The sequence below is a fragment of the Geotrypetes seraphini genome, chromosome 9 (genome assembly GCF_902459505.1).
Source record: "Geotrypetes seraphini chromosome 9, aGeoSer1.1, whole genome shotgun sequence".
Classification (NCBI taxonomy): domain Eukaryota; kingdom Metazoa; phylum Chordata; class Amphibia; order Gymnophiona; family Dermophiidae; genus Geotrypetes; species Geotrypetes seraphini.
In genome coordinates, this window is record NC_047092.1 from 117,237,336 (window position 1) to 117,262,107 (window position 24,772).

The window sequence follows — 24,772 nt, forward strand, 5'->3', positions numbered from 1 at the left end:
CCGCGGGCATCCCGCGGGTTCCCCCTTTGGGTCACGGGGATCCCGTGGGGACGCCCCTAGGGTCGCGGGGATCCCGTGGGGACGCCCCCTAGGGTCGCGGGGATCCCGTGGGGACGCCTCCGAGGGTCGCGGGGTTCCTGCGGGGCTGGATGTACTTAGTCGCGCGGCTCTTCTCTCTACCTTCTCTGCTTGCAGCACAGAGCCGAACGGAAGTCTTCCCGACGTCAGCGCTGACGTCGGAGGGGAGGGAGGGCTTAAAGCTTAAAGCCCTCCCTCCCTCCGACGTCAGCGCTGACGTCGGGAAGACTTCCGTTCGGCTCTGTGCTGCAAGCAGAGAAGGTAGAGAGAAGAGCCGCGCGACTGAGTCGGGAAGACTTCCATTTGGCTCTGTGCTGCAGGCAGTGCAGGTAAGGAGGAGAGTAGCCTCGCGGTTCGAGTGGCTACCAAGGGACGGGGCGGTCCGCCCCGCCACACCCCGCCCCGGTTGCAGCACAGCCGGCCAGGTCCCCTTACTTTTGTGGCACTTCCCCGACCGACCGACAACAGCCCCGGTCCGACAATCCTCCCTGCCCTGTAGCCGCGAATCTAAATTATCTTCTTACAGCAGCTGTAATAAGGTAATTTAGATTCGCAGTTAAGGGCAGGGAGGTTTGTCGGACCGGGGCTGTTGTCAGTCGGTCGGGGAAGTGCCACAAAAGTAAGGGGACCTGGCCGGCTGTGCTGCACCCGGGGCGGTAGAGAAGGAGGGGGGGAGAAGGACGCTGAAAGCACTTGAAGACAGAGGAGGGAGAAGGACGCTGAAAGCACATGGGGGAATACAAAGGGGTGGAGAAGGACGCTGAAAGGCCATGGGAAGGGCGGGGGGGGGGAAGGACTCTGAAAGCACTTGTGGAAGACAGAGGGGGGAGAAGGATGCTGAAAGCACATGGGGAAGACAAAGGGGTGGAGAAGGACGCTGAAAGGACATGGGGAAGATAAAGGGGTGGAGAAGGACGCTGAAAGGACATGGGGAAGACAAAGGGGTGGAGAAGGACGCTGAAAGGACATGGGGAAGATAAAGGGGTGGAGAAGGACGCTGAAAGGCCATGGGAAGGGCGGGGGGGGGGGAAAGGACTCTGAAAGCATTTGTGGAAGACAGGGGGGAGAAGGATGCTGAAAGCACATGGGGAAGACAAAGGGGTGGAGAAGGACGCTGAAAGGACATGGGGAAGACGGGGGGGGTGGAGAAGGACGCTGAAAGGCCATGGGGAAGACAGAGAGGGAGAAGGACGCTGAAAGGACATGGGGAAGCAGAGGGGGGAGAAGGACACTGAAAGCACATGTGGAAGACAGAGGGGGGAGAAGGACGCTGACAGGACATGGGGAAGATGGGGGGAGAAGGACGCTGAAAGGAAATGGGGAAGAGAGAGTAGGGAGAAGACGCTGGCAGGGAAGAAGACAGATGCCAGACTATGGGGGGAGCGGAGAGAAGAAGATGGGTGCCAGACCAATTTGGAAGGGGGAAGAAAGGGAGAGGCACAGAAACAGAGCAAATGGAAGATGCAGAAGGAAGAGAGACAGTGGATGGAAGGAATTGAATGAGAACATGAGGAAAGCAGAAACCAGGCAACAAAGGTAGGAAAAGAATTATATTTCTTTTTTTTTATTTTGCTTCAGGATAAAGTAGTATATTAGTTGTGTTGATAAAAATTTATAAACATTAGAGGCTCTGGTAGAAACCCATTTGCAAAGTATGTATTCTTCCCAATTAATATTTTCAAATTAATAAAGTCTTTTTGCTTATTTGTAAATGGTTTCTACCAGAGCCTTTAATTCAGTAGCATAATTAAATGAAATAACTATTTCTGAAGTTTATATGGACGGGCGGGGACGGAGGGGATTCCTCGCGGGGACGGGTGGGGACGGAGGGGATTCCTCACGGGGACGGGTGGGGATGGAGGGATTCCTCACAGGGACGGGTGGGGACGGGTGGGATTCCTCACGGGGACGGGTGGGGACGGGTGGGACTTTGGCGGGGACGGGTGGGGACGGGTGGGATTTCTGTCCCCGCGCAACTCTCTAGGCAGGACCCGGCAGCATTTCCCCCAATAGGTTGATCACGATCTTGGGCTGATCAGCCTTCCTCTTCCCGACGGCAGAATTGACGTCGGGGAGAGGAATGCTGGTTGGCCGAAGCAGGGAGAGCTTGGGGCCTGTTATTGGTGGCGTTTGGGTCCTGGTCCCCGATGGTAATGGCAGTGGCAGTGGCTTGGGGGAGGGCAGGGAGAAAGAAAGAAAAAGGGCAGGCAGGGAGACAGAAGGAAAGAAGAGAAACAGAAAAAAATGAAAAGGAGGCAGAGAGAAAGAAAGGGCAGGGAAGAGGAAGGAAAAGTTGGGGGGAAGGAATGAGGTCTGGAGGAGAAGCATACAGGCTAAAAGAAGGGAAGAAAGATTGTATGCACAGTCAGAAGAAGAAAGTGCAACCAGAGACTCATGAAATCACCAGACAAGGTAGGGAAAATGATTTTATTTTAAATTTAGTGATCAAAATGTGTCTGAATTTATATCTGCTGTCTATATTTTACACTAAGGTCCCCTTTTACTAAACCGCAATAGAGGTTTTTAGCGCAGGGAGCCTATAAGTGTCGAGAGCAGCGCTGGACATTCAGCGCAGCTCCCTGCGCTAAAAACTGCTATCGTGGTTTAGTAAAAAGGGAGGGGGTATATTTGTCTATTTTTGTATGGTTGTTACTGAGGTGACAGTGCTTAGAGTCATCTGCTTTGACCTCTTTGAAAAACCCTGGAATAGGAATGATGATTAACATTTTCTATGCATACAGTGTGCTTTGTGTTTTATTTTTAATTTTATTGTTGGTAGATCATTTTGACTTGGTCATTTAAAAAGTAGCTCGCAAGCCCAAAAAGTGTGGGCACCCCTGATGTACAGCTTCTCCGTTCCCCCTCCCCGTTCCTTCCTGTGGATCCACTTCTGCCTTCCTACTTTTCTCTGCCCACCCCTACAAACTTAATCTTGCGGTGTTCAAGGGTGCTGCAGCAATGATCACATCAGGTTCTCTCTAGCTGCTCTGAGTCTTCTTTCCATCTGCCATGCCCCACCCACATGGCAACAGGAAGTCGTGACAGAGGGAAGGACACCAGGGCTGGCCAGAGAAAGCCTGATATAATAGCTGCCCGTACTGCCGCCAAACAGAACAAGATTACATTTGTAGGGCTCATGGGGGGTGGGGGTGCAGAAGGAAATAGGAAGATGATACTGGACCCACCAAAGAGAATGAGGGAGGAGAGAAGGAGTGGGAGAGAGAAGCAATGTGATGCCAAACTTGTTGGAAAAAGTGTCTTGAGTTTGGTATGGCATAGGAGTGGCAAAGAAATTTTTGGACTTGGCATTTGTCAACCAATGTCACATTGAAAAAAATACCTAGGCTCCACACCCTGAAGTCCTCCCTCCCTCCCCAGGCTTGCCATTGTGAGTCCCTGGTGGTCTAGAGTTAAAAAGCCAAGGGCAAATGGGGGGGAGGGGGGATCTTATTGGGGAGGATTCTGAAGTCCAAAGGGGGGTAGCATGGGGGATCCGTAGGAGTGAGAGTCAGTACTTGTCCCGAATTTTTATGTGATTTTGGCTGAATATCAGTCAGGATCCACATAAGAACTGGCGGCTAGCACCTAAAGAGTTAACTCCAGATATTCAGTGATAGTACTTGGACATGACCCAGCATTGTATATCCAGGGCTAATTCTGCCTGTAGTAGTCAGCATTAAAAAAAAAAAAAATACTGACCATCGTAGGCTGAATATTGATTGAAGGTATTTAAGGTAGTGTGGGACACAATGGGGAATGTGGATTCACAGGCAGATAGGGCTTCCTGTCTAAACCTAATTTGCCTACAACTACTTCACCTTAGTTACCATAGGGAAATTACCCCTCCCAGCCAATTCTAGCTATCCCTCTTCCTTTATATTTATAATCACTCCTTTACTCCTCATCAACCAATTGTAGCCATCCATCTTCTCAGCCATATATGTTACTCTTCCTCCCCTCAGGCATTTATAAATATCCCTTATCCATTAGCTTTTTATAATAGTCTCTCCTCTCTTCTGTCCTGCATATAGTGGCATAGTAAGGATGAACATCGCCCCTCCCCTGCCCTCTTCCCCATCCCCCCTGCATAGGGTTACCAGATTTTACTTATGTAAAATCTGGACCCATAGACCCACCCCAGGCCCGCCTAGCCCCGCCCCCTCAGCCTGTTCTCATCGGTTGGAAGGGCATCCGCACCTCCTGATGCGATCTGCTTTTCAAAACCAGGAAAAGCCATCCGGATGCCCGGACATGCCCTCTAAAGTGGACATGTCTGGGTAAATCCAGATGTCTGGTAACCCTACCCTTGCAGCATGGCGCACCCCCCTTCCCTTTATCTTTTTAACTTCTCTGGTGTGAGCAGCATGTCCACGTTGGTGTCCACTCGTCCTTTGACGTGACTTCCTAGGCTTGGGTCCTGGAAGTGATGTCAGAGATGGCGCTGATTCAGGCAGCCTTACGCCAGGGAAGTAAAAAAAGGTATGGGGGAAGGCAAGAGGTGTGCACGGCAAGAAGAGGAGCAGGTGGAGAGGAAGAAGGGTCCCACGTCCTTAGGAAGACTGCACCTGGGACGGACTTCCCCCTCCCCCCCCACACACACACGCATTTCCCTTACTAAGCCACTGCTTGCATAACTTCTTCCTTTAATTGTCTCCTGGATTTAGCTATAAAATATCCCTTTTTATTCTTCTCTGTTTCTTACAGTGGTTAATGGCAGTGCTATAGTCGGTGTGGCAAACACAAAGATAGGTGCCTCCATATTCCATGCAGGACCCACCATCTGGGCACTGGATGCTCATACTGCAGGGGGTAGCTGTCACCTCTGAGAAAACATCACAGAAAAATATATTGGTCAATAACAAGCACCAATGAATTGCATAAAAGACTGTATGATTAGAAAACAACATACTGGGTGCCAGTCATCTGGTGACATGCTGAGTGCTTATTTGTTACTCCCTCCATCATCTATTAGGACCCTGCTGTCATTCACTCCATCACATATGTGGACCCTGTTATTTCTCATCCCTATAGTCACTCCTTTTACCAACCACCAGGTCTTTGCAACTATTTACATAATCACCTGTTGAGCTTCTGCTGTCAGTCCTTCCACCAAATTCCTGCCATCACTGCTTCCGTTTTCTGTCAGGTCCCTTCTGTCCCTCATTCTGTTACCTGATGGGTGATTGGACCATACTAGCCTGATTGCTGGCCCTGACTTGGAAGAGTAAGAGATACCTACAAGCAGTTAGTCAGGAAGTTACTTTCACTTCAGATCCATGAAAAAGGAAGAACAGTGTCCCACGAATTGGAACTTCTTATTTGTATATTGTGTGTAAAAGGATTATCAGCTTGGATTCTACTGAAAGAGAAAAACAGAGGGGCATTCCAAAACGTTATACATGCCTTTCTTGGGCACCAGGTTTCAGTAGGCATAAGTCTGGTGCCAAAGGTTAGGTGTAGGAATTGCTTAGCACTGATATTTTCCAACACTGATTTTTGAGTGCCATTTATAGAATTCCCCTTCCAAATTCTGCATATAGGGCCCAATTCACTAACCTGCTCTATCCAGGGCCGATTCGGGGCAGGCCAACTGATCCACAATGGGTCAGCATGCTAATGGGGGTGATCGGAGGAACGCCCCACACTGACCACAAGGATCGCTAGTGAGCAATCCTGATGCAGGCGCAGACTATCTTCTGTGCCTGTAGATGATCTACGCATGCGGTTTTTTTTTGTCTGTGAACAGCTTTTTATTTTTTGACTTTTTTTACTCGCGAGCCTGCAGCCAGCATTATTTTTCGGGCAGAGAAGAGAGCAGAGTGGGGCGGCAAGCAGGAGAAAATAAATAAAATAAAATCTGATGGCACCTGATAGGGTCAAACCACCAATTTTAAGCAATCTATCATCTGGTTTCCAATATTAATCGGGGCAGAGAACAGGGTTTTTGCTCAAGCGACTGGTCCTCACCAGTCGTTTGTTTTTGGATCGGCCAGCCCAGTCGGTGTGCCTTCTTTAGTTTAGTGAATCACGTCCTTCCTACATTTGCTTGCCATTTCCCTCATTTGCATGCTTGGATCAGATCGGGTACGGACAGGATCGGCATAGAGGTTAATGAATTGGGTCAGAGGAAAATTGGTTCGCAAAAATGGTCGGGACATGATCGGTGTCCTTAGTGAATCTAGCCCAAAGTGCCATAGGTTGTGCACACAAATTGGTGTGCACAGCTTAATTGTTTAACAAGTCCAATTAGTACCGATTATTGGCAAGTAACACCTCATAATTGATGCTAATTTGCACTAATTAGAAGTTACACATACAACTTGAGGCCAGATTCACTAACCTGCCCGATCGGGCCCAATCCGTGCAGGTCCGACGAATTCTTCAACATCTAATATGCAGATGGGGGCAATCGTAGGAACGCCCCCATCTTCCGGCTTGGATCCCGATGCATGCACATACCATCTGTAGATGGTCTGCGCATGCGTCTAGACCCGTCCAGCTGAGACCTTTTTTTTAAACTAGTAGATTCACAGCGCACCGACTCTTCTGCTTTTCCTGCTCTATCAAGCCCTTATTTCTCCTCCATCACCACAGACTGAACCAAACACCACTGCCTCCACTGACCCCAACCCACGTGGCTCCCAGAAAGCCAGTCCCGCTCTTGCCTGCTGCCACCCTCACCTTACCGCTGTAATGTGGACCTCGAGAGAAAAAGTTCCTCACACTCGTGGCTGATAAAAATAGAGTGAGGAACTAAACTAACCCTGTGTAGTTTCTTGGTTGCTGGGCTGAGAAGTGATACCGGGCAGCGAGGATACACAGGGAAGGAGACGGTCTTATAGTATGGAGGCACATGCATGAGCTAAAGCGCGTGACAAACAGCAGCCCAGAGTTCTATCAGTCAATTTCAGCCAGTTACCAAGGCTAATAAAAAGATAAATGGAGCCTGTTGTTTTAACCCATTTAAAGCCTGCGGGTTAAAACCACGGGCTTGCACTGTGGGGAAGGGTGGGAGAGTCGAGGCAGGCAGGAAATCATGGCAGTTCGGGGCAGGCAGGAGAAGAGCATTGGAAAGGCAAGCAGCAGGAGATAAGAAGCAGGGCAGAGCAGGGCGGCATTCGGGATGAGCAGGCAGGAGAGATTGCAGGACAGAGAGCAGGGCTTCCAGTCAGAAAGACGTTTTTGACTGGTCCCCAGCAGTCGCTTCTTCAGGTGATCATCCAGCCCAGTCAGATCTGAAATTTGGTGTTGTGAATTGCGTGCCAGCCTACTTTGCATGCGTTTCACCTCATTTGCATGCATGTATTCGAAGCGGATCGCAGGAGAGGTAAGTGAATCAGGCTGGAGGGAAATTTGATTGTTAAGGGGTCGCAAACCGATTGGTACACGATCGGTTTGCTTTGTGAATCTAGCCCTTGGTCAGCACATTCTATAAAATGCTGTGTGTCAATTCTAGCATGCAAATCTCAAAAGGGGGCATGGCCAGGGGAGAAGCACAACTTAGGTCTGGTTTTTTCTTGACCTAAATGTTAAGTGATGCGTACTAAGCGTGACATGTGCCTTTTATAGAATCATGCTCATTTCCGTTATGATCGGTGCTGATTTTTTAGGTGTTATACTGTATATATAGAATCAAGCCATTAGTGTGTAAGTGTGAGGGGGGCATAAACATGGGCAGAGTGTAGACAGAATCAAACAAAAAAACCACCAGTATAGACAGAAATGACACTGGAGGTCTTTTTTAAAAAGGAACAATCCTCAGATCATGGAGATTTACCCATTCCAGGTTTTCTCAAAGAGACAAACAGATCTGTTCTCTTACTCCTATTTGCATCACTGGCTTGAACCCATCCTCCCTACCTTTAACTCAATTAATTTATTTCTTTAATTCATTACTCATTAATCTTCTATTGATCTATTGTAAAATTCATCTAAATAAAATCTCTCACCTGGTACCTGGTGGTCCAGTTGGAGTCTTTGTGGGAGGAGCGCAGCCCTCACACTCCTGCCTCCTCACAGCTGCCTTCTAAAACAGCTGCCACAACCTCTCTCAGCTGCTAATGGCATTTCCTGTAGTACCATGAACTGCTGTGAGAAGTTGTGGCAGCCATTTTAGAAGGCAGTTGTGAGGAGGCAGGAGTGTGAGGGCCGCGCTCCTGCCACAAAGACTCCAACTGGACCACCAGGTACCTCAGTAGGCCTGGGTGGGGGGAAATTGTGGGGTTGGGAGGGAGATTAAAGGTTTTGGGCCTGGAGAGGGGAGAGAACCTTGGCTATGGTTTAGGGGAGGGGCAGGGGGAGAGAGGGAGGGATGAGAAGTGCAGAGACCTGCAAGGGGATGGAGGGGAGAGAAGCTACACCTTGTGACTTTGTAAATCTTGGATCAAACACTTTGGATAAATTGGCTCTTTGCTGTAAAAAGGTTGCCGACCCCTAGTTTAGTGGTTAGTGCAGGGGATCACATTTACCAAAAAAAGTTAGTGTCATCTGAACTTGTACTCCTCGGTTTAGAGTCCACTACTCTAGCCACTAGGTTCTTCTACAAGATTTCTGTGGCCATTTTAATAAAAATGCTGCCAAACATCATTGTGCCTTGCTCTTTTAGGCTTCCACTGCTGGCATCATAATTGTTGCAGTTGTCTAGGTCTCGCCACATCTGGTTAGGTAGAACCAACATTTCAGCCTCATGATGTGGCTTTCTTCAGAGTATGCTGTAAAGTTTGCAATTTGTCTCTATCTATAGTGAGTCCTCTAACTTGATTGGCTGGGGTTTGAGGTGATTGAGGCAGGAAAATCAGTTGGTCGTGAATTTGAATTCTGGCAGGAAAGTTCGTTGGTCACAAATTTAAATTGTGGAGGGAAAGTTCATTAGTACACATTTCACTTGTGGCGGGAAAGTCTGTTGATCACATTTTTAAATACTATCAGAAAATAGGCTGCAAATTTTGAGATGGAGGGAGGTGTTTGTCCTTGGCTTTAGTTCTTTATGCGCTAAATTTCTTTTGGATGAGCAGTTGCCATGCTTTGTTTATGAAGAGCCCTTTATCTCCTTTGAAGTCTTTGGGGTGTAAGTGATGCTGCCCTCTGCCAGTCAAGATTTGAAGAGGTGCGGGTGGTGGTAGTGGGGGGGGGGGTAGAGAAGGTGTTGCTGCTGTCCCCACCAAGGAAACACCTGGGCACTTCACCCCCCTGCTTTACACCAGCATATAGATTATTGTATTATATAATCAACATGCATATTTCCTAATTTTGCCCTTGCTGCAGACAGTTCATGCCCTAGCAATGCCTACAGTAAAAATACATGCATTCATGCCAACATGCAAATTGTTACGCCTGTCCTAATTTTATAAAAGCAATTTTATGCATCTATACAGTACTCCTTGCGAAGTTGTGGTTCATTGTTCGCGGCCCAATTCGTTCACAGGTTTTTTCCCTCCACAAAAATATCCTCCGTCCGCCTCTTCTGCGACCCGGGACACTGCCATGCACATCCTCTGGCCCCCCGATCTGCTTTGCTGGACCAGCGATCCCGGCCCGGGTCGAAACCGCAAGCGCCACCGCCCGCATCGGCACTCACAGCAGCCGCCCCTGTGGCCCTCTCCCGCCTCTGATCCCCACTCCTAAACCACATCCAATTATCGTGGGTTTTTTTAAATTCACAGGTACTATGGCGGACACTTTAACCATTGTTTTGCCAAAGCCAAATAGAGATCCCATGTTGGTTTTGAACTACAAGCCTATTTCTTTAATTAATGTGGATGGAAAACTCCTGGCTAAGTTATTGCTCTGCGATTAGCCAAGGCTCTCCCTTATATGATTGGCTTACACCAAAAGGGTTTTGTTGCTCAAAGACATTCTTCAAATAATACCGGATTGGCATTTCATATGCTAAATTTAGCAAAAACAATGGATGATTTGGCCTTCTCTGTTTCTTTGGATGCAGAAAAGGCCTTTGATCGTGTAGAATGGACTTTCATGTATCAAGCAATGGATTGGTTTGGTATAGGTTCCGGATTTATTCAAATGATTCAAACCTTGTATAGTTCCCTTTCAGCCAGATTATATATTAATAATACATTTTCAGAGCGTTTTTGTCTGGAGAGGGGAGTTAAACAAGGATGTTCCCTATTTCCCTTGCTTTTTGATATTGTTTTGGAACCCTTGTTGTTGGCCATTCAGCAGGCAAAGGAGATACAGGGAATCACATAAGCAGGTCGAGATTATAAGGTTTCGGCCTATGCTAATGATATTTTGCTTCATTTGAGGAATCCAGAATCTACCATTCCACATTTACTGGAATTGATTGATAGATTTGGTAAATTTTCAGGTTACAAAATAAATTGGAGCAAATCGGAGGTTCTTCCATTAAATGTACATTGTGTAAAGGGCTTATTTTATCCGTTCCCATTCCTTTGGAAGGAAGAGGGTATAAAATATTTGGGTATTATGATTCTAAAAATATTGGAAGACACAATGACAGTAAATGAAAAGTCTTTATTGTTGAAAGTCAAAGAAATGTGTGAGTGTTGGAATCCTTTACATTTTTCTTGGTGGGGGAAGAGTCCAAACCATCAAAATGATGATTCTGTCTGTAGTTTGTTACCAAATGAGTATGTTACCAGTTTATTTTCCAGGGTCCTTTTATAAAAAAATTGAACAAGATTCTTGCAAAATTTATTTGGCTGGGTAAAACTGCTAGAATAGCCGTGGAGGGGCATAATTGAAAGGAACGTCTAAGTCCGTTTACGTCCAAGTCGCCCAAAGTAAAAAATAGCTTAGGACACATTTTCGAAAAATACGTCCAAATTTATTTTCGTTTCTAAAATTGTCTAACTATATGTCCTGCCGATCTGATCATCCAAGCTGCTAAATCGTCCATCTTTAAACCACATTTTTGTCCAACTTTTCATCCAAGAACAAGCCCTGTTAGACGTGGGAGAGGTCTACAAAGTGATGGACTGAACACCCAGACATGGCACCTAAATAGTGGGGTACCTTAAAGGGCACTGCTGTGAACTTCACAAAAAGGGTGCCATGTCTTCATCTCACTACAGCTCCCATATAAGTCACGGTGAGCCCTCCAAACCACCTCCAGAATCCCCTAGACCCACTTATCTACCACCCCAATAGCCCTCATGGCTGCAGGAGCCACTTATATGCCAATACAAAAGGGTTTTGAGGCTGTATAAGGGGGTGCACATGTTTCAGTATCAATGCAGTGATTACAGGGGCTTATGGGCATGGGTCCTCCTCTCCATGGGTCCCTAACCCACCCCCAAGACAACTAGGCTTTCCTATGCCAGGCTGCCAGGTGATGATGGTCTGGAGACTGAATTTTAAAGGTGTGATTACAATTTTTATGGGGTTGGGGAGATCGGTGATCACTATGGTAGTGTGTCTGGGGTCTGTATTATATGTTTGCTATGCTTATCTGGTGACTTTAGGTGGGTTTTTGTGACTTAGACCATGTTTTAAATGGTCTAAGTCACAATGTCCAAGTTCCGTCTAGGTCTGTTGTACAACTTTTGGTCATACATGCTGTACGACTAAGTCTAAGCCTGCCCACGTCTCGCCCAAATCCCGCCCTCGACACTCCTCCTGAAACGCCTCATTTAGCTATGGTCATTTAGCGGCACTATGAAGGCCTAGGTAGTTTAGATATAAGTTAGAGAATGACACGGGGAAAAAAATCTGTCCCTGTCACCGCCCCGTCCCCGGCTCACCGTCCCCTTCACCGCCCCGACACCGCCATTCCCTTCACCGCCCCATCACCATCACTGCCATCCCCTTCACCGCCCCGTCACCATCACTGCCATCCCATTCACCGCTCTGTCACCGTCCCCGCAGCATCCATATAAGTCTCAGTACTGCGAAACACCATGAAGACAGAAGAGAGTCATGCCACTACTACTACTGCATTGAGAATCTGTTTCAGTGCCTCTGCCCTTTAGTAAAAACATAACATAAAATAAATCAATTGACTTGTCCTCCCTTGCAATGAAATGTCCCCCATGTTCACCTATAGCTCGAATCAGGTCAATTGTGCACACTAAAAATGGCCACTTGAGCACATAATCATGCAGATGCTGCAGTACAATGAGCAACAGGAGGATTTGGAACGTGAGGGTAGGCAGGCAGTGATACAAAACAGCAGACACCCGACCGATTGCAGCGTTCCGCCATCTCCCTTCCTCCACCTCACCTTAGATGTAGAGTATGCCGGCTTTCTTTTTTGCCCAGCCACACGCGCGGCTGCTCATTTGTTCAATATTCTCCTCTGATGCAACCGGAAACAGGAAGTTGCAGGAGAGGAGAAGATTGATCAACTCAAGCAACCGCACGTGCGCAGCTTTTTGAACACGTGCGGCTGGGCGATAAAGAAAGCCGTCATACTCTACATCAGTGTTTTTCAACCTTTTTACACCCATGGACCGGCAGAAATAAAAGAATTATTTTGTGGACCGGCAAACTACTAGGACTAAAATTTAAAAACCCCGTTTCCGCCTCATCTCCGCAAGCTTGATCACCTCAGTAACTATAGAAAAATAGACAAATATAGTGCAAAATATAGACAGCAGATATAAATTCTCAAAACTGACACGTTTTGATCACTAAATTGAAAATAAAATCATTTTTCCTACCTTTGCTGTCTGGTGATTGATTTCATGAGTCTCTGGTTGCGTTTCCTTCAGTCTGTGTATCCTTTCTTTCTTTTTGCACTCAGGCCCAAGAATTGTCCCTTTCTATTCCCTCCCTCTTTCCTTCCTATGTCCTTAATGCCCCCGGTGCCTCCTTCCCATGTCTTTAGTGCCCCCAGTGCCTCCTTCACATATCCTTAGTGCCCCTTCCTGTCTTTAGTGCCCCCAGTGCCTCCTTCCCATGTCTTTAGTGCCCCCAGTGCCTCCTTCCCATGTCTTTAGTGCCCCCAGTGCCTCCTTCCCATATCCTTAGTGCCCCTTCCTGTCTTTAGTGCCCCCAGTGCATCCTTCCCATGTTTTTAGTGCCCCTAGTGCCTCCTTCCTAGTTCCTATGTCCCTCTCACTGCCTTCCACACTTTGTCCCACCCCCACCCCCGAAGCCTGCCTGTCTACCTCTCTCCCTCCCTCCCTAGCCATAGCCAGCCTGCCGCCTCTCTGCCGCTCAAAAAAAAAAAAAAGCCTCCCTCCTTTTCCCCTGCTCTTACCGCCATGCTGCAGCTGCTTAAGCCAACAGGAAGTCTTTCCGACGTCAATTCTGAAGTCAGAGAGGACGTTCTGGGCCAGCCAGGCAGTGATTGGCTGGCACAGAACATCCTCTCCGACGTCAGAATTGACGTCGGAAAGACTTCCTGTTGGCTTTAGCAACTGCAGCAGGGCGATAAGAGCAGGGGAAAAGGAGGGAGGCTTTTTTTTTTTTTTTTTTTTTGCGCCTGTCCCTTAATCTTGCCGGCCCTCTGCGGACCGGCAGAAATTTCCTGCGACCAGCAGTTGAAGAACAGTGCTCTACATCTAAGGTGAGATGGAGGGAGGGAGATAGCGGAACACTGCGATCGGGCAGGTGGGGACCGCGCGATTCTTGATTGCCTCACTGCGGAGACAAGTCCATTCACCGCTCCACGGGGCGGTGAATGGCCTTTTCCCCGTCACCGCAGAGGCTACTATTTTTTCTTCCCCGTTTCGGCGGGTTACCCACGGCTACTCGCGGCTAGCTGTGGGTAACAACCACCGTGTCATTCTCTAATATATGTCCAAAACCCGGTTTGATTATCGGCACTTGGACGTCTTTCGTTTATAATCGTCCAAGTGACGACTTAGGCTGGTTTTTGGACGTTTTTCTCTTTTGATTATGAGCCCCTTAGTATATCTTTGCAAAAACCAATTTCGGCTGGTGGGGTAAATTTTCCAAATTTTTATAGGTACTATCAAGCCTTAATTCTGCGTCAGGGTATGTATGTATGGATCCTTCCTGAACTCATGGAGCATCTTCCGGACTGGCTAATATTACAATTGTGCCATGTTTTGAGTATCAAATTGCCTAAGAACAATAGCATTTTATTCTCCTCCTGGTATACATTAAAATTTATTAATAATTTAACACCTATTCCGATCCATCAATCCACGTGTCAATCTCTATGGTTAAACTCCAAGATACAAATCGGCGAGTTTAAAATCCTCTGGAAACATTGGCTGCAGGCAGGTATACGTACCTTAGATCAGTGTTCTTCAACCTTTTGGGCTGGCGGAAATAAAATAATAATTTCGTGGACCAGCAAACTACTAAGACTGAAATTTAAAAAAAAATAATATCTCTGCCCCGTCCCTGCGAGTTTGGTCCCACAAACCATCTGATCCCATCCGTATAAGCCTCAAGTAGTTATGATTTTATATTGAACATATTTTATTAAAGTATAAAAAGAAACAATATTCTGTATAATTGTCATTTTATAAATACAAATAATACAGAGCAAGGATCAACAAAGCCCCTGTCTCCCCTCCCCTTCACATATATCCCCTCTACTATCAAGAAAACTGAATAAGTCAAATTATTACAGAATGGTACATAGAAATATCATGCTAACAGAATACCACAGTCACACAACAGGAATAGTATTAGGGGAGTGAAACTAGGGCAACTGCCACCTGGTCAGAGAGAGCCTCAGTTATGTCAAACACCAGCTCTTGCAGGATACATATTTCAAATCTGATATATTCTAATCACAAGATATAAATAAAATTATTTTTTCTACCTTTTGTCATCTCTGGTTTCTGCTTTCATCGTCTTTTCACTCTCTTCCACCAGCGTCTGCTCTCTGTCTCTTCAATCCAGCATCTCCCCCTTCCATATGGTATCTTTCCAATGCCCTCTCTCCTTTATACGTGATTCATTCTGCTCTCCTTTTTCTCTCCTACACCAGATCTAGCATCTTGTCCCTCTCTTCTTATTTCTCATCTGACCCCCCTTCCCAACATCAATCTTTTTCTACTTTCTCATTCCTGTTTCTCCCCTTTCCCTCATCTGATCTCTCCATTCCATCCTAACTCCTTCCCCTCCTCTAATCTCCCTGCCAGCTATTTCCTTCCTCTCCTGTCCAGCAGTACCCTTTCCCCTCCGTCCTCCCCTGTCCAAAAGTACCTCTTCTCTCCTCCCCTTATCCAACAGTAACTCTCTTCCCTTTCCCTCCTCCCCTGTCCAGGAGTACCACTTCTCCCTTCCCTCCCCTCCTTCCCTCTCCAGCAAATGTTTCCTCCCTTTAGCCTAGCGGCAGTTCTGTGTACTTTTAACTTCAGCACACAGCTGCCCTTAAGCAGTAGTTTAGCTGCGGTTCCATGAGGCAGCCTTGGGACCTTTGGTAGGCTGGCCCACGTCACATCATTGAAGCAGGCTGGCCTAGCAAAGGCCCCGAGGCTGCCTCATGAAACCGCAGCTAAACTATTGCTTAAGGATAGCTGTGTGCTGAAGTTAAAAGCACACAGAGCTGCCGCTGCTGGTCTGGAGGTGCGGAGACATACGTGGCAGGAGGCAGCAGTCCAGGCATATGCAACGGCAACAGGAAGTTGCAAGTCAACTGACGCTTGCACTGCAGCCTCTCTTCCTGCAGCCTCTCTAGTGTGCAGTTTGTGAAGACCCAAATCCTTCACGGACCAGCAAGAAATTTTTGCAGACCGACACCGGTCTGCGGACCAGAATTGAAGAACACTGCCTTAGATGATGTGATCTCCAATGGTAAAATGCTAAATTTATTACAATTGCAACAATTGTTCGGCATTTCAAAGTCTGAAGCTTATAAATGGTTGCAGTTGAAACAGGCCATTCAGAAAGGGTTCCCTGAATGGCGAAATTTAAAAACTCAGTATAGCTTGCTGAACCTATGTTTCCAGACATTTGCTAGGGCATCAGGCTGCCAAGTGGTATAAATTAATATCTGAATATCTGAACAAGAAGCCTAAAAGACATTTGGAGTATTGAGACAAAGCAGCGGATTTCTGCTACTCAATGGCCACGGATTTGGACTTGGACGATGAGATGTACAGCATCAGTATCTATGAGACAAACTTTTTTTTTCTGTTGCATAGAGTTTTTTGGACCCCAGTTCGTTTGCAGAAGTTAGACAGTTCAAAATCTAATAGATGCTGGCACTGTCATCTTGAAATAGGGACACTGGATCATTTGTTGTTCTTTTGTCCTTTGATACTCAACTTCTGGAAATCAATATGGGGACAAATCAATTTGATTCTGGAGTCTTCGATTCCATTGTCTTATGAGGTGGTGATCTGTGGTACACTGTTGTCACCTAAACCTCCATTAGATAGATATAAAAGTAGACTACAGTGGTATCTCGGTTTACGAGTACACCGGTTTGCGAGTGTTTTGCAAGACGAGCAAAACATTTGCATAATCGGTGCCTCGGAAACCGAGCATGGCTCAATTTACGAGCGCCCCCCCCCCCCCCCCCGCAATCTGGCACACCCCACACTCCCCGGAACCCCCCCGCCACGATCCGGCACCCCCCCGACACGATTCGGCACCCCCCGCCACTTCTTACCCTCATCTGGGCACCCCGAAGATCGGCCTCCTCGTCTGCTGGGCCTTGAGCATCTGTACATGCTCAAGGCCCAGCAGACGAGGAGGCCGATCTTCGGGGTGCCCATATGAGGGTAAGAAGCGGCGGGGGGGGTGCCCAATCGTGTCGGGGGGGTGCCGGATCGTGTCGGGGGTGCCCGATCGCGTCGGGGGGGATGTGTCGGATTGTGGCGGGGGGGTGCCAGATCGCGTGGGGGGGTGCAGGATCGCAGGGGGGCCTTCGAGGGGAGCAATGCCGGTTCTCGGGGGGGGGGAGGGGGAACGCATTATTTCCTATGGGGAAACTCGCTTTGATAAACGAGCATTTTGGATTACGAGCATGCTCCTGGAACGGATTATGCTCGTAATCCAAGGTACCACTGTATTTGCCATAATGACTGGGATAGCCATGCAAATGGTTACTAAAAACTGGTAAAATTGGCATAGACTTAATTTCTCCTTTTGGCGGGGTTCTTTATGTTTATGTTACAAATATGAGAAAATGAATTCAGAAATTACGTGTACTAATAAGCTATTTAAATTAACGTGGGGCCCATTGACAAATTTTGTTAACACTGATTAGCTGGATTATCCCCTTATTTCCTATTTGATTGACACATCCAGTGAGGGTGGGTGGGAGGGAGGAGGGATATTATATTTTCTTATATTCATTGACCAAATGAAAGTGCTGTTTATGATTTTTATTGTATGTATCCACTTTGGTTTTTGTTCTTGAATTAGGGTGGGCGTGGTGGAGGGGGAAATGTTTTGTAGTATTTCTTTGATCGATTTTAAGTGCTGTCTTGAAGTCAATTGTATGCATATTTTAATGCACTGTTTTTGAACAGAAAATTAATAAAGAGTTAAAGAAAGAAATTTGCAGGTGCTCCTGGAACGCAACCCCCGTGAATTTTGAGGGAGTACTGTATTGCCATACTTGTGCTAAAATGACTTTATAAAATTAATCACTCATTTTTGGTGAGTGACATCTGACAATGGATCATAGATTTGAAAATTGCTCTCTGATGCAATATGAAATAAGGCCCTATTGAACATTCATCCTTTGCTGTTTGCTGAGATGAAGAACATCTCCTCATTTCCTGAAGTCACTTACTTTATACTATAAAGAAAGTTATGGTCCCATTATATTTGAAACAATTTTAGTACTTTATAAACATGGATTCATTCCAACTTGAGGAGGTATGCAAGGATAATCAAAATGTATTTATTTATTTGGAATTAGCTCATACCATTTTTAACTGCTCAAGACATATTCAAGATATTATTTTGTCCCCCAGAGGTCTTACAATTTAAGGGTTCGATTTAATAACATATATTAATGTGTGTTAATGTAAGTTATGTGCTTAGTTAGTAAATAGGCCCCATTAATAAATAGAGGGCTTGCTCAAATAACATACCGTATATTAAATTGAATTCATGCATATTAGTAAATCCAAACCCAGGTTTGTACCTGAGGCAATGGTGGATATGACTTGTCCAAAGTCAGAGGGAATGTCATTGGGATCTGAATGCTGTTTTCTCTAGTTCTTGCTGCTCTAGACTATGCCTCCCTGAGAGAACAAGGTGGTTGAATTCATCCCATGAACAGGTGCTCCACTATGAATCTAGTCTTTGGGTGAGTGTGGTGAATGTTCATGTGTCTTTGACAAAAGAACAAAACTCTCATAAAGTAGAGGGTCAGATAACAGCTGGACTTTGAATCTAGTGTTATCAATATCCTACCAAATTCACAAAGTAGGCCAAAATACCCTGGAGGGCAGTGACAAGTGGCATTCCCATCCAGGCAGGTCCCTCCATTCCGGCATTGACAATCCTCGACCTCTGCAACAGATGGAAAAGCAATTCGTGGGATGGGTAAAATCATTTAGGAATTGAGGAAGCACTTGGTGGATAGTGGGCAGGGTTACTATATGGTTCCAGAAAAATGAGAATGGATTGAGACATTTGGGTTTGACTTCCATTGATAGCAATGTAAGTAAGGACAGATTGAAAGCATTGATGTCTCTTATATATTGAAAGCAATAGAAGTTAAACCGGATGTCTCAATTCGGCTTCCTTTTTCTGGAGCCAAATGGTAACCACAGAGTGGGGAGCATGCACATTAAGGAAGATCATGAAACACATAGAAGAGTGAGCACTAGAAATCTTTTTTATAAAAATACAAAGAAAAAATTTCAGGCTATATCTTTTGAGCAATGCAGTAAAAACATTTGATATTCCTTTTCTAGTCCATGTAAGACATGACAAATGTACCGATATACCTGATAAGAGTCCAAGATATAACATTACTTAACCCTTGATGGGCTTTTTACATTCATGGATTTACCTTCAGCTCTACATTTTTAAGAGACAATTAGAAATGGAATATGCATTCATTTTAGTTGGAAGATAATTTTGGATTACTAAAATCAGAATGAGTTATTAGTCAATAGCACCAGTCAGGTAAAAGTCACCACCTGACTTCTTTTCCCTACAATTTTAAGAATAATTTCATGATGCACATATTGAGTGCCTTGAATTTCTTTGCTACAAAAATGAGTTGCTTGGAATGGCATAGTGCCTTCTAGAGGTCAAACTGTATTCTCTATCAGTCAATATTCCCCCCTTCAGTGTCAATATCTGAAGAATGGAAGATAGGCAACGAAGACGGTAGGAGGTTTGCACCAAAAGATGTATAAGGAGAGACTGGAAACCCTGAATATGTATACCCTAGAGCAGGGGTGTCCAATGTCGGTCCTCGAGGGCCGCAATCCAGTCGGGTTTTCAGGATTTCCCCAATGAATATGCATGAGATCTATTTGCATGCACTGCTTTCAATGCATATTCATTGGGGAAATCCTGAAAACCCGACTGGATTGCGGCCCTCGAGGACCGACATTGGACACCCCTGCCCTAGAGGAAAGGCGGGACAGGGGAGATATGATTCAGACATTCAAATACTTGAAAGTTATTAACATAAAACAAAATCTTTTCCAGAGAAAGGAATATGGTAAAACCACAGAACATAATTTGAGGTTGAGGGGTGGTAGACTAAAGCATAATGTAAGGAAATTCTTCTGTACGGAGAGGGTGGTTGATGCCTGGAATACTCTCCTAAGGGAGGTGATGGAGGGGAGTTCAAAAAAGCGTGGGATGAACATTTAGGATCTTGAATCAGAAAATAGATTTATATTGAAGGAACTAAGGCCAGTACTGGGCAGATTTGGAGAGTCTATGCCCGTATATGGCCATTCAGTTGAGGACGGGCTGGGGAGGGCTTCGATGGCTGGGATGGTTTGGCTGGGCTGGAGTGAGCTTTGACTGAGACTCCAGTAGATAGAACCTAAGCATACTACCAGGCAGAACTCTAGGTTTCTGACCCAAAAATATCTAAGAAAAAGGACCATTTAAATTAAATTATTAATTTATAGAGCATGTACGGTTGGGCATGTACCATTCGGGTCTTTATCTGCCATCATTTACTATGTTAGAATACAATTTGTAGTCCCAAGGTCAGCATGAAGCACTTTGCATCATGTGAAACAATGGAAATTCTGATATGACTATATTATAGTAAAACAAAGAGAAACCCAGTATTCAGTGTGACTATCTATGGGAACATCCCCTTACATATGGACTCTACTGCCTTTCCAAGATACCTTGAGCACCAAATGGAAGTTCATAGGCACTTCTGCAAGAAACAGATTTAAATTATGAGGAACAATACTGAAGCAAATGGAAATCCCTATTTAGCATTTCTCTTCTTTTTTTTCCTTATTCTAGGCTCACTCCTCTTTTCCCTTTCCACACAATTTAAAAAAATTTAATTTAGGAGGTAATTTTATGAAGGTTTCTCTGCATGTAAAGCATGCTTTACATGCAGAAAAAGGTTTCATAAAATTGTGCAGCCATATACTCATGTATAAGTACACATGATGTAAACATTGCATAGATGAGGATTAAATGAAAAGTAATGCCTCCACCTCCAAAATTCATCAACAGATGGCAGCACTGACGTGCTACATGTGTTCACTTGTTCTTTGAAATCAGTTGGCAAGAAGAGTCTGTGTGAAAAGGCTGTTTTGATATTACTTATGAAATGGAAGCAGTAAGAACTTGTTGGAGTGATTTAAGCAATCGGCCTTGGTAGAATTTCTTGCTGTTGAAGGAGTCCCTCCAATTCAAATTTGCCTTTGCTTGTAGGTTGTTTATGATGATGAATGTGTTGATGTGAATACTGTGAGTAGCTGGGACAAAAAATATAAAGACTGTGGATGAGAAGGGCTGATTTGTGTGATTAAAAATGAAGTGGACAACCTGTACCAGCAATGAACGAGTCTCACATGAGAAAGATTGACAAATTCATAAAGGATAAACAGTCACTCTAAGTGTTAAGTTGCAACCCTGAAAAGTTTGAAGCACATAAAGAAAAAACTTTTTACAACATAACAATGCTAGGCTTCACACAACATGAAACACCACAGAGGCAATTGCAAAGATGGGTCTCTCAGTCTTACACAGCAAATTATATGGGGTCAGAGTAGGAAACCTATCAACTAATCAATTAAACACCACTCTCTTCCAGATAGGTTGAGAAAAATGCTGCCAACATATCCTAGTGGAAAAAAAGACCTCAGTATATATTTCTGAGCCCTTTGGCAAGACGAATTCAGGAACTAGGAATTAATACATATATCTGTGTAGATGATATTTTATTAGTTTATAGACTATCCCCTGTAACATTAGATCTAGGTCCTCTCTTAGATGGTTTCAAAAGAATAGAAGAATGGTTGAATGAACACAAATTGGTTTTAAATATGTCAAAGACTAGATTTCTCCTTAAATAACTATAGCATAAAGCTAGTAAATAGCTTTAAATATCTGGGGATCATAATAGATTGTCATTTGAATTTTGAGGAACAAGTTTCATCTGTGGTTGCTAAAGGTTTTGGGGCATTTTTTAGATGAAAAATCATTGCATATGTTAATTCACGCTTTTGTATTATCTAAATTGGATTATGGTAATTTAGTATATGCAGGTATAAGATTGGGACAACTGAAACGCTTACAAACAGTACAAAATGCTGCGATTCGATTGTTAGGCCATGCAAATATTCGTGATCATGTGACACCTCTATATCTGAAATTCCATTGGTTACCAATGGAATTTAGGATTAAATTTAAGATCTTGATGTTGGCACATCATTATTTCAGCTACAACCATCAAAACTTTTTAACTTAGTGATATTTTATGCACCAAGGCGTTTATTACGATCTTTGAATGATAGTAGGGTAGCCGTTCCCCATATCTCAAAGGCCCATCTTGCCTCAGCTAGAGATTGTGCATTCTTTTATTTAGTTCCACGGCTATGGAATAATTTGCCTTTAGACTTGCGAAAAGAAGAATCATATATAAACTTTAAAAGACATTTAAAAGCACACTTTTTTCAATTGACTTTTTCAAATTGAAGAAATGAGTTTGGGATTGCAATTCGTATCTATGTAGTTATGGATTTTTTAAAGAATCTTTTTTTAAAAAAAATCTTTGTTCATTTTATAAACCAACACAAAGTGCATCATATTATTAACAGTTAACAATATAGACAGTACTTAATTCCATCAAATGATATAATAAGTACATATCCCTCCCCACCCCACCCTTTCATACAGTATAAAAACAATCAAGAACAATACAAATGAGCAAGGTAAACAAAATTACAACAAATAATGAATTAAATACATATCCTCCCCCTCCCACCCTTCCTGGAAGTGTATAATCAATGGGCAAAACTAGTAATCAATCTTTACAAAATGTTGTCAATGGGTCCCAAATTAATTTTTATTATTGTTATTTGATTGTCATAGAATTTTATATATTTAGAAAAATAAAGTTCATTTTTTCTTTCTTTCCTTTTCTATTCTTGAATGGAGTTCTTTTCTAAATTGTTTTTTAATATATATTGTAAACTGCTTGGATTGTTTATTGGCTATTATGCAGTATATAAAGTTTTTAATAAACATATACTGTGCTCAATTAATAACAGCATCTGCTCCAAATCAAATGGACACAGCTTAATCATAGGTCATTTAAAAACTCCACATGTTCAAAATAGCAAAATTCTGTATTATTGTTGGTGCAGACAGTCCCCAACCAACTCTGGGAAAGCATACAAAAGTTTTCTCTCAGTCTTATATATAAGAGGGACAGAATAAAGTACTTAACTTGAAGACAAATCCTCTTCTGTCATCGCTTCATCACAAGTCTTCCCAAATCAATTTCCAACAAAAAAAAATTCCAGAAAACCCAAAAGGAGTATACCCTGTTTCACAGAACGTGTCATCAGGGGAAATCAGTGAGTCTAGACTCACGGCTGTTACAAAATGGCATCTCTTTTTTTGGAAACTGATTTGTGAAGACTCATGATGAGGAGATGACAGACGAGGATTTGTCTTCAAGTTAAGTACTTTATTCTATCCCTGTTAAATAAAAGTCTGAGAGAGAACTTTTGTATGCATTCCCAGAGTTAGTTGGGGACTGTCTGCACCAACAATAATACAGTATTTTGCTGTTTTGAGCAAGTAGAGTTTTTTTAATGACCTATGATTAAGCTGTGCCCGCTTGATTTGGAGCAGATGCTTTTATTAACTGAGCATAGTATATACTGAGGTCTTTTTTTGCTCCACTGAGATATGTTGGCAGCATTTTCCTCAAATTATCTGGACGAGAGTGGTGTTTAATTGATCAGTCTCACAGTCTTACCCCATTCGCCATACAGCACAAACTTAGCGCCGTATGATTTCCATATTTTTCCAATATTGAAATAATATGTTTAGGGACATATGTTCAACTCAAATGAAGAGGTGGAAAGGACTGTGAGCAACTGGTTGAAGAGACAAGGTGTGCAATTCTTTTTTGATGGCTTTCAAAAACTTGTCTACTTTTGGCAGAAATGTGTGGCAAATGGTGGCAACTATGTAGAAAAGTAAATGCAGGTAATAAAAGAACACATTTCAAGCATTACAAAAGCTTCATTTAAACAAAAGTTATGGAGGTGGAGGTATTACTTTCCACTTAACTCTATACATGCACCACATAACAGTGTTCCCAGGGTTGCATTTTGAGTGAAGCGAGACAGAGTTGCAACATATGCACGTATTTTATAAAATATGCATTTACATGCATTGAATACATGCACACCTTTACAGCTTCATCACAGCAGGGTTCTTTATAGTTCTCTCCAAAACTTCCATTACATCACCTTAAATACACAAGGGGATTAGTGGCAAACTCCAGATTATTCCTCCTAAAAATATTTGAGACAAGTTGGTGCCCTGCTCTTAATGATGGATGAGAGACAGAGCTAGAAATGTTACTGTCCCACTAATTTCTTCTATTTTCTAAATGCACTTAGAGGAAGATTCTCAAAACTAAAATGTGCCTTTAACGTGCTCACTAAATTGGTTAAAGCTTGTTTAGCTTCCATGTATTTTAGCAGCAGATTATCAAAATGGCTTACTCCAAGTTTTCTAGCAGTCTCCGATACTGCCATGCAAATGCAGTACAATGACATCATTAATATTAAAATAAGCACTCCAAGCAATTCTCCATAATCACCAAGCGATTCTCCATAATCACCAAGTGATTCCCTAATCTTGTTGTGCCACATTTGTGGCCAAAATCTGCCGACAGATCTGAGTTGTCATAGCCTTACTTTCTGATCAGTGCCCGAGAGCTGATTAGCTCAGGCACTGACAAGAAAGTAGAGTTTGACTGCTCAGGACCCCCCCCCCCCCCCACACACACAAATTAAAATAAAAAAAACAAACCTCAAATCTAAGATCGGTAGGAGAGATGCCCACTCTCTCTCATTATACTCGCACAACTTCCGAACACCCATCCCTACCAGCGGGAGAGATGCTCACTCTGTTGTCGCGCTCGCACAACCTCCGGACACCCACCTCTGTCAGCGAGAGAGATGCTCACTCTCTTCTGTTATGCTCGCACAATCCCCTGACTCTACCCTTCCCCTCCCCCTCACAGAGGAAGGGATGCCCATACCCTTCTGCCATCACCCAACCCCCTCCAACAACTCCCCCTGTGCCACCAACAACCCCCACACACCTCCCCTCCCCCCATACCATATTCAGGAAGTTT

The 24,772-nt window shown here is 44.3% G+C and overlaps 1 protein-coding gene across 1 annotated transcript in view; it reads right to left on the bottom strand.

Moving 5' to 3' along the window:
* The window catches only part of SNED1 (sushi, nidogen and EGF like domains 1), a 1,138,259-nt gene that overhangs the window by 684,012 nt on the left and 429,475 nt on the right, over positions 1-24,772 (bottom strand). The window contains exons 9-10 of the mRNA XM_033958723.1: positions 18,361-18,459; positions 4,781-4,900 (exon numbers count right to left, since the gene is read on the bottom strand). Coding sequence (XP_033814614.1) covers positions 4,781-4,900; positions 18,361-18,459 — 219 coding nt within the window. The remainder of the gene's footprint in view (positions 1-4,780; positions 4,901-18,360; positions 18,460-24,772) is intronic.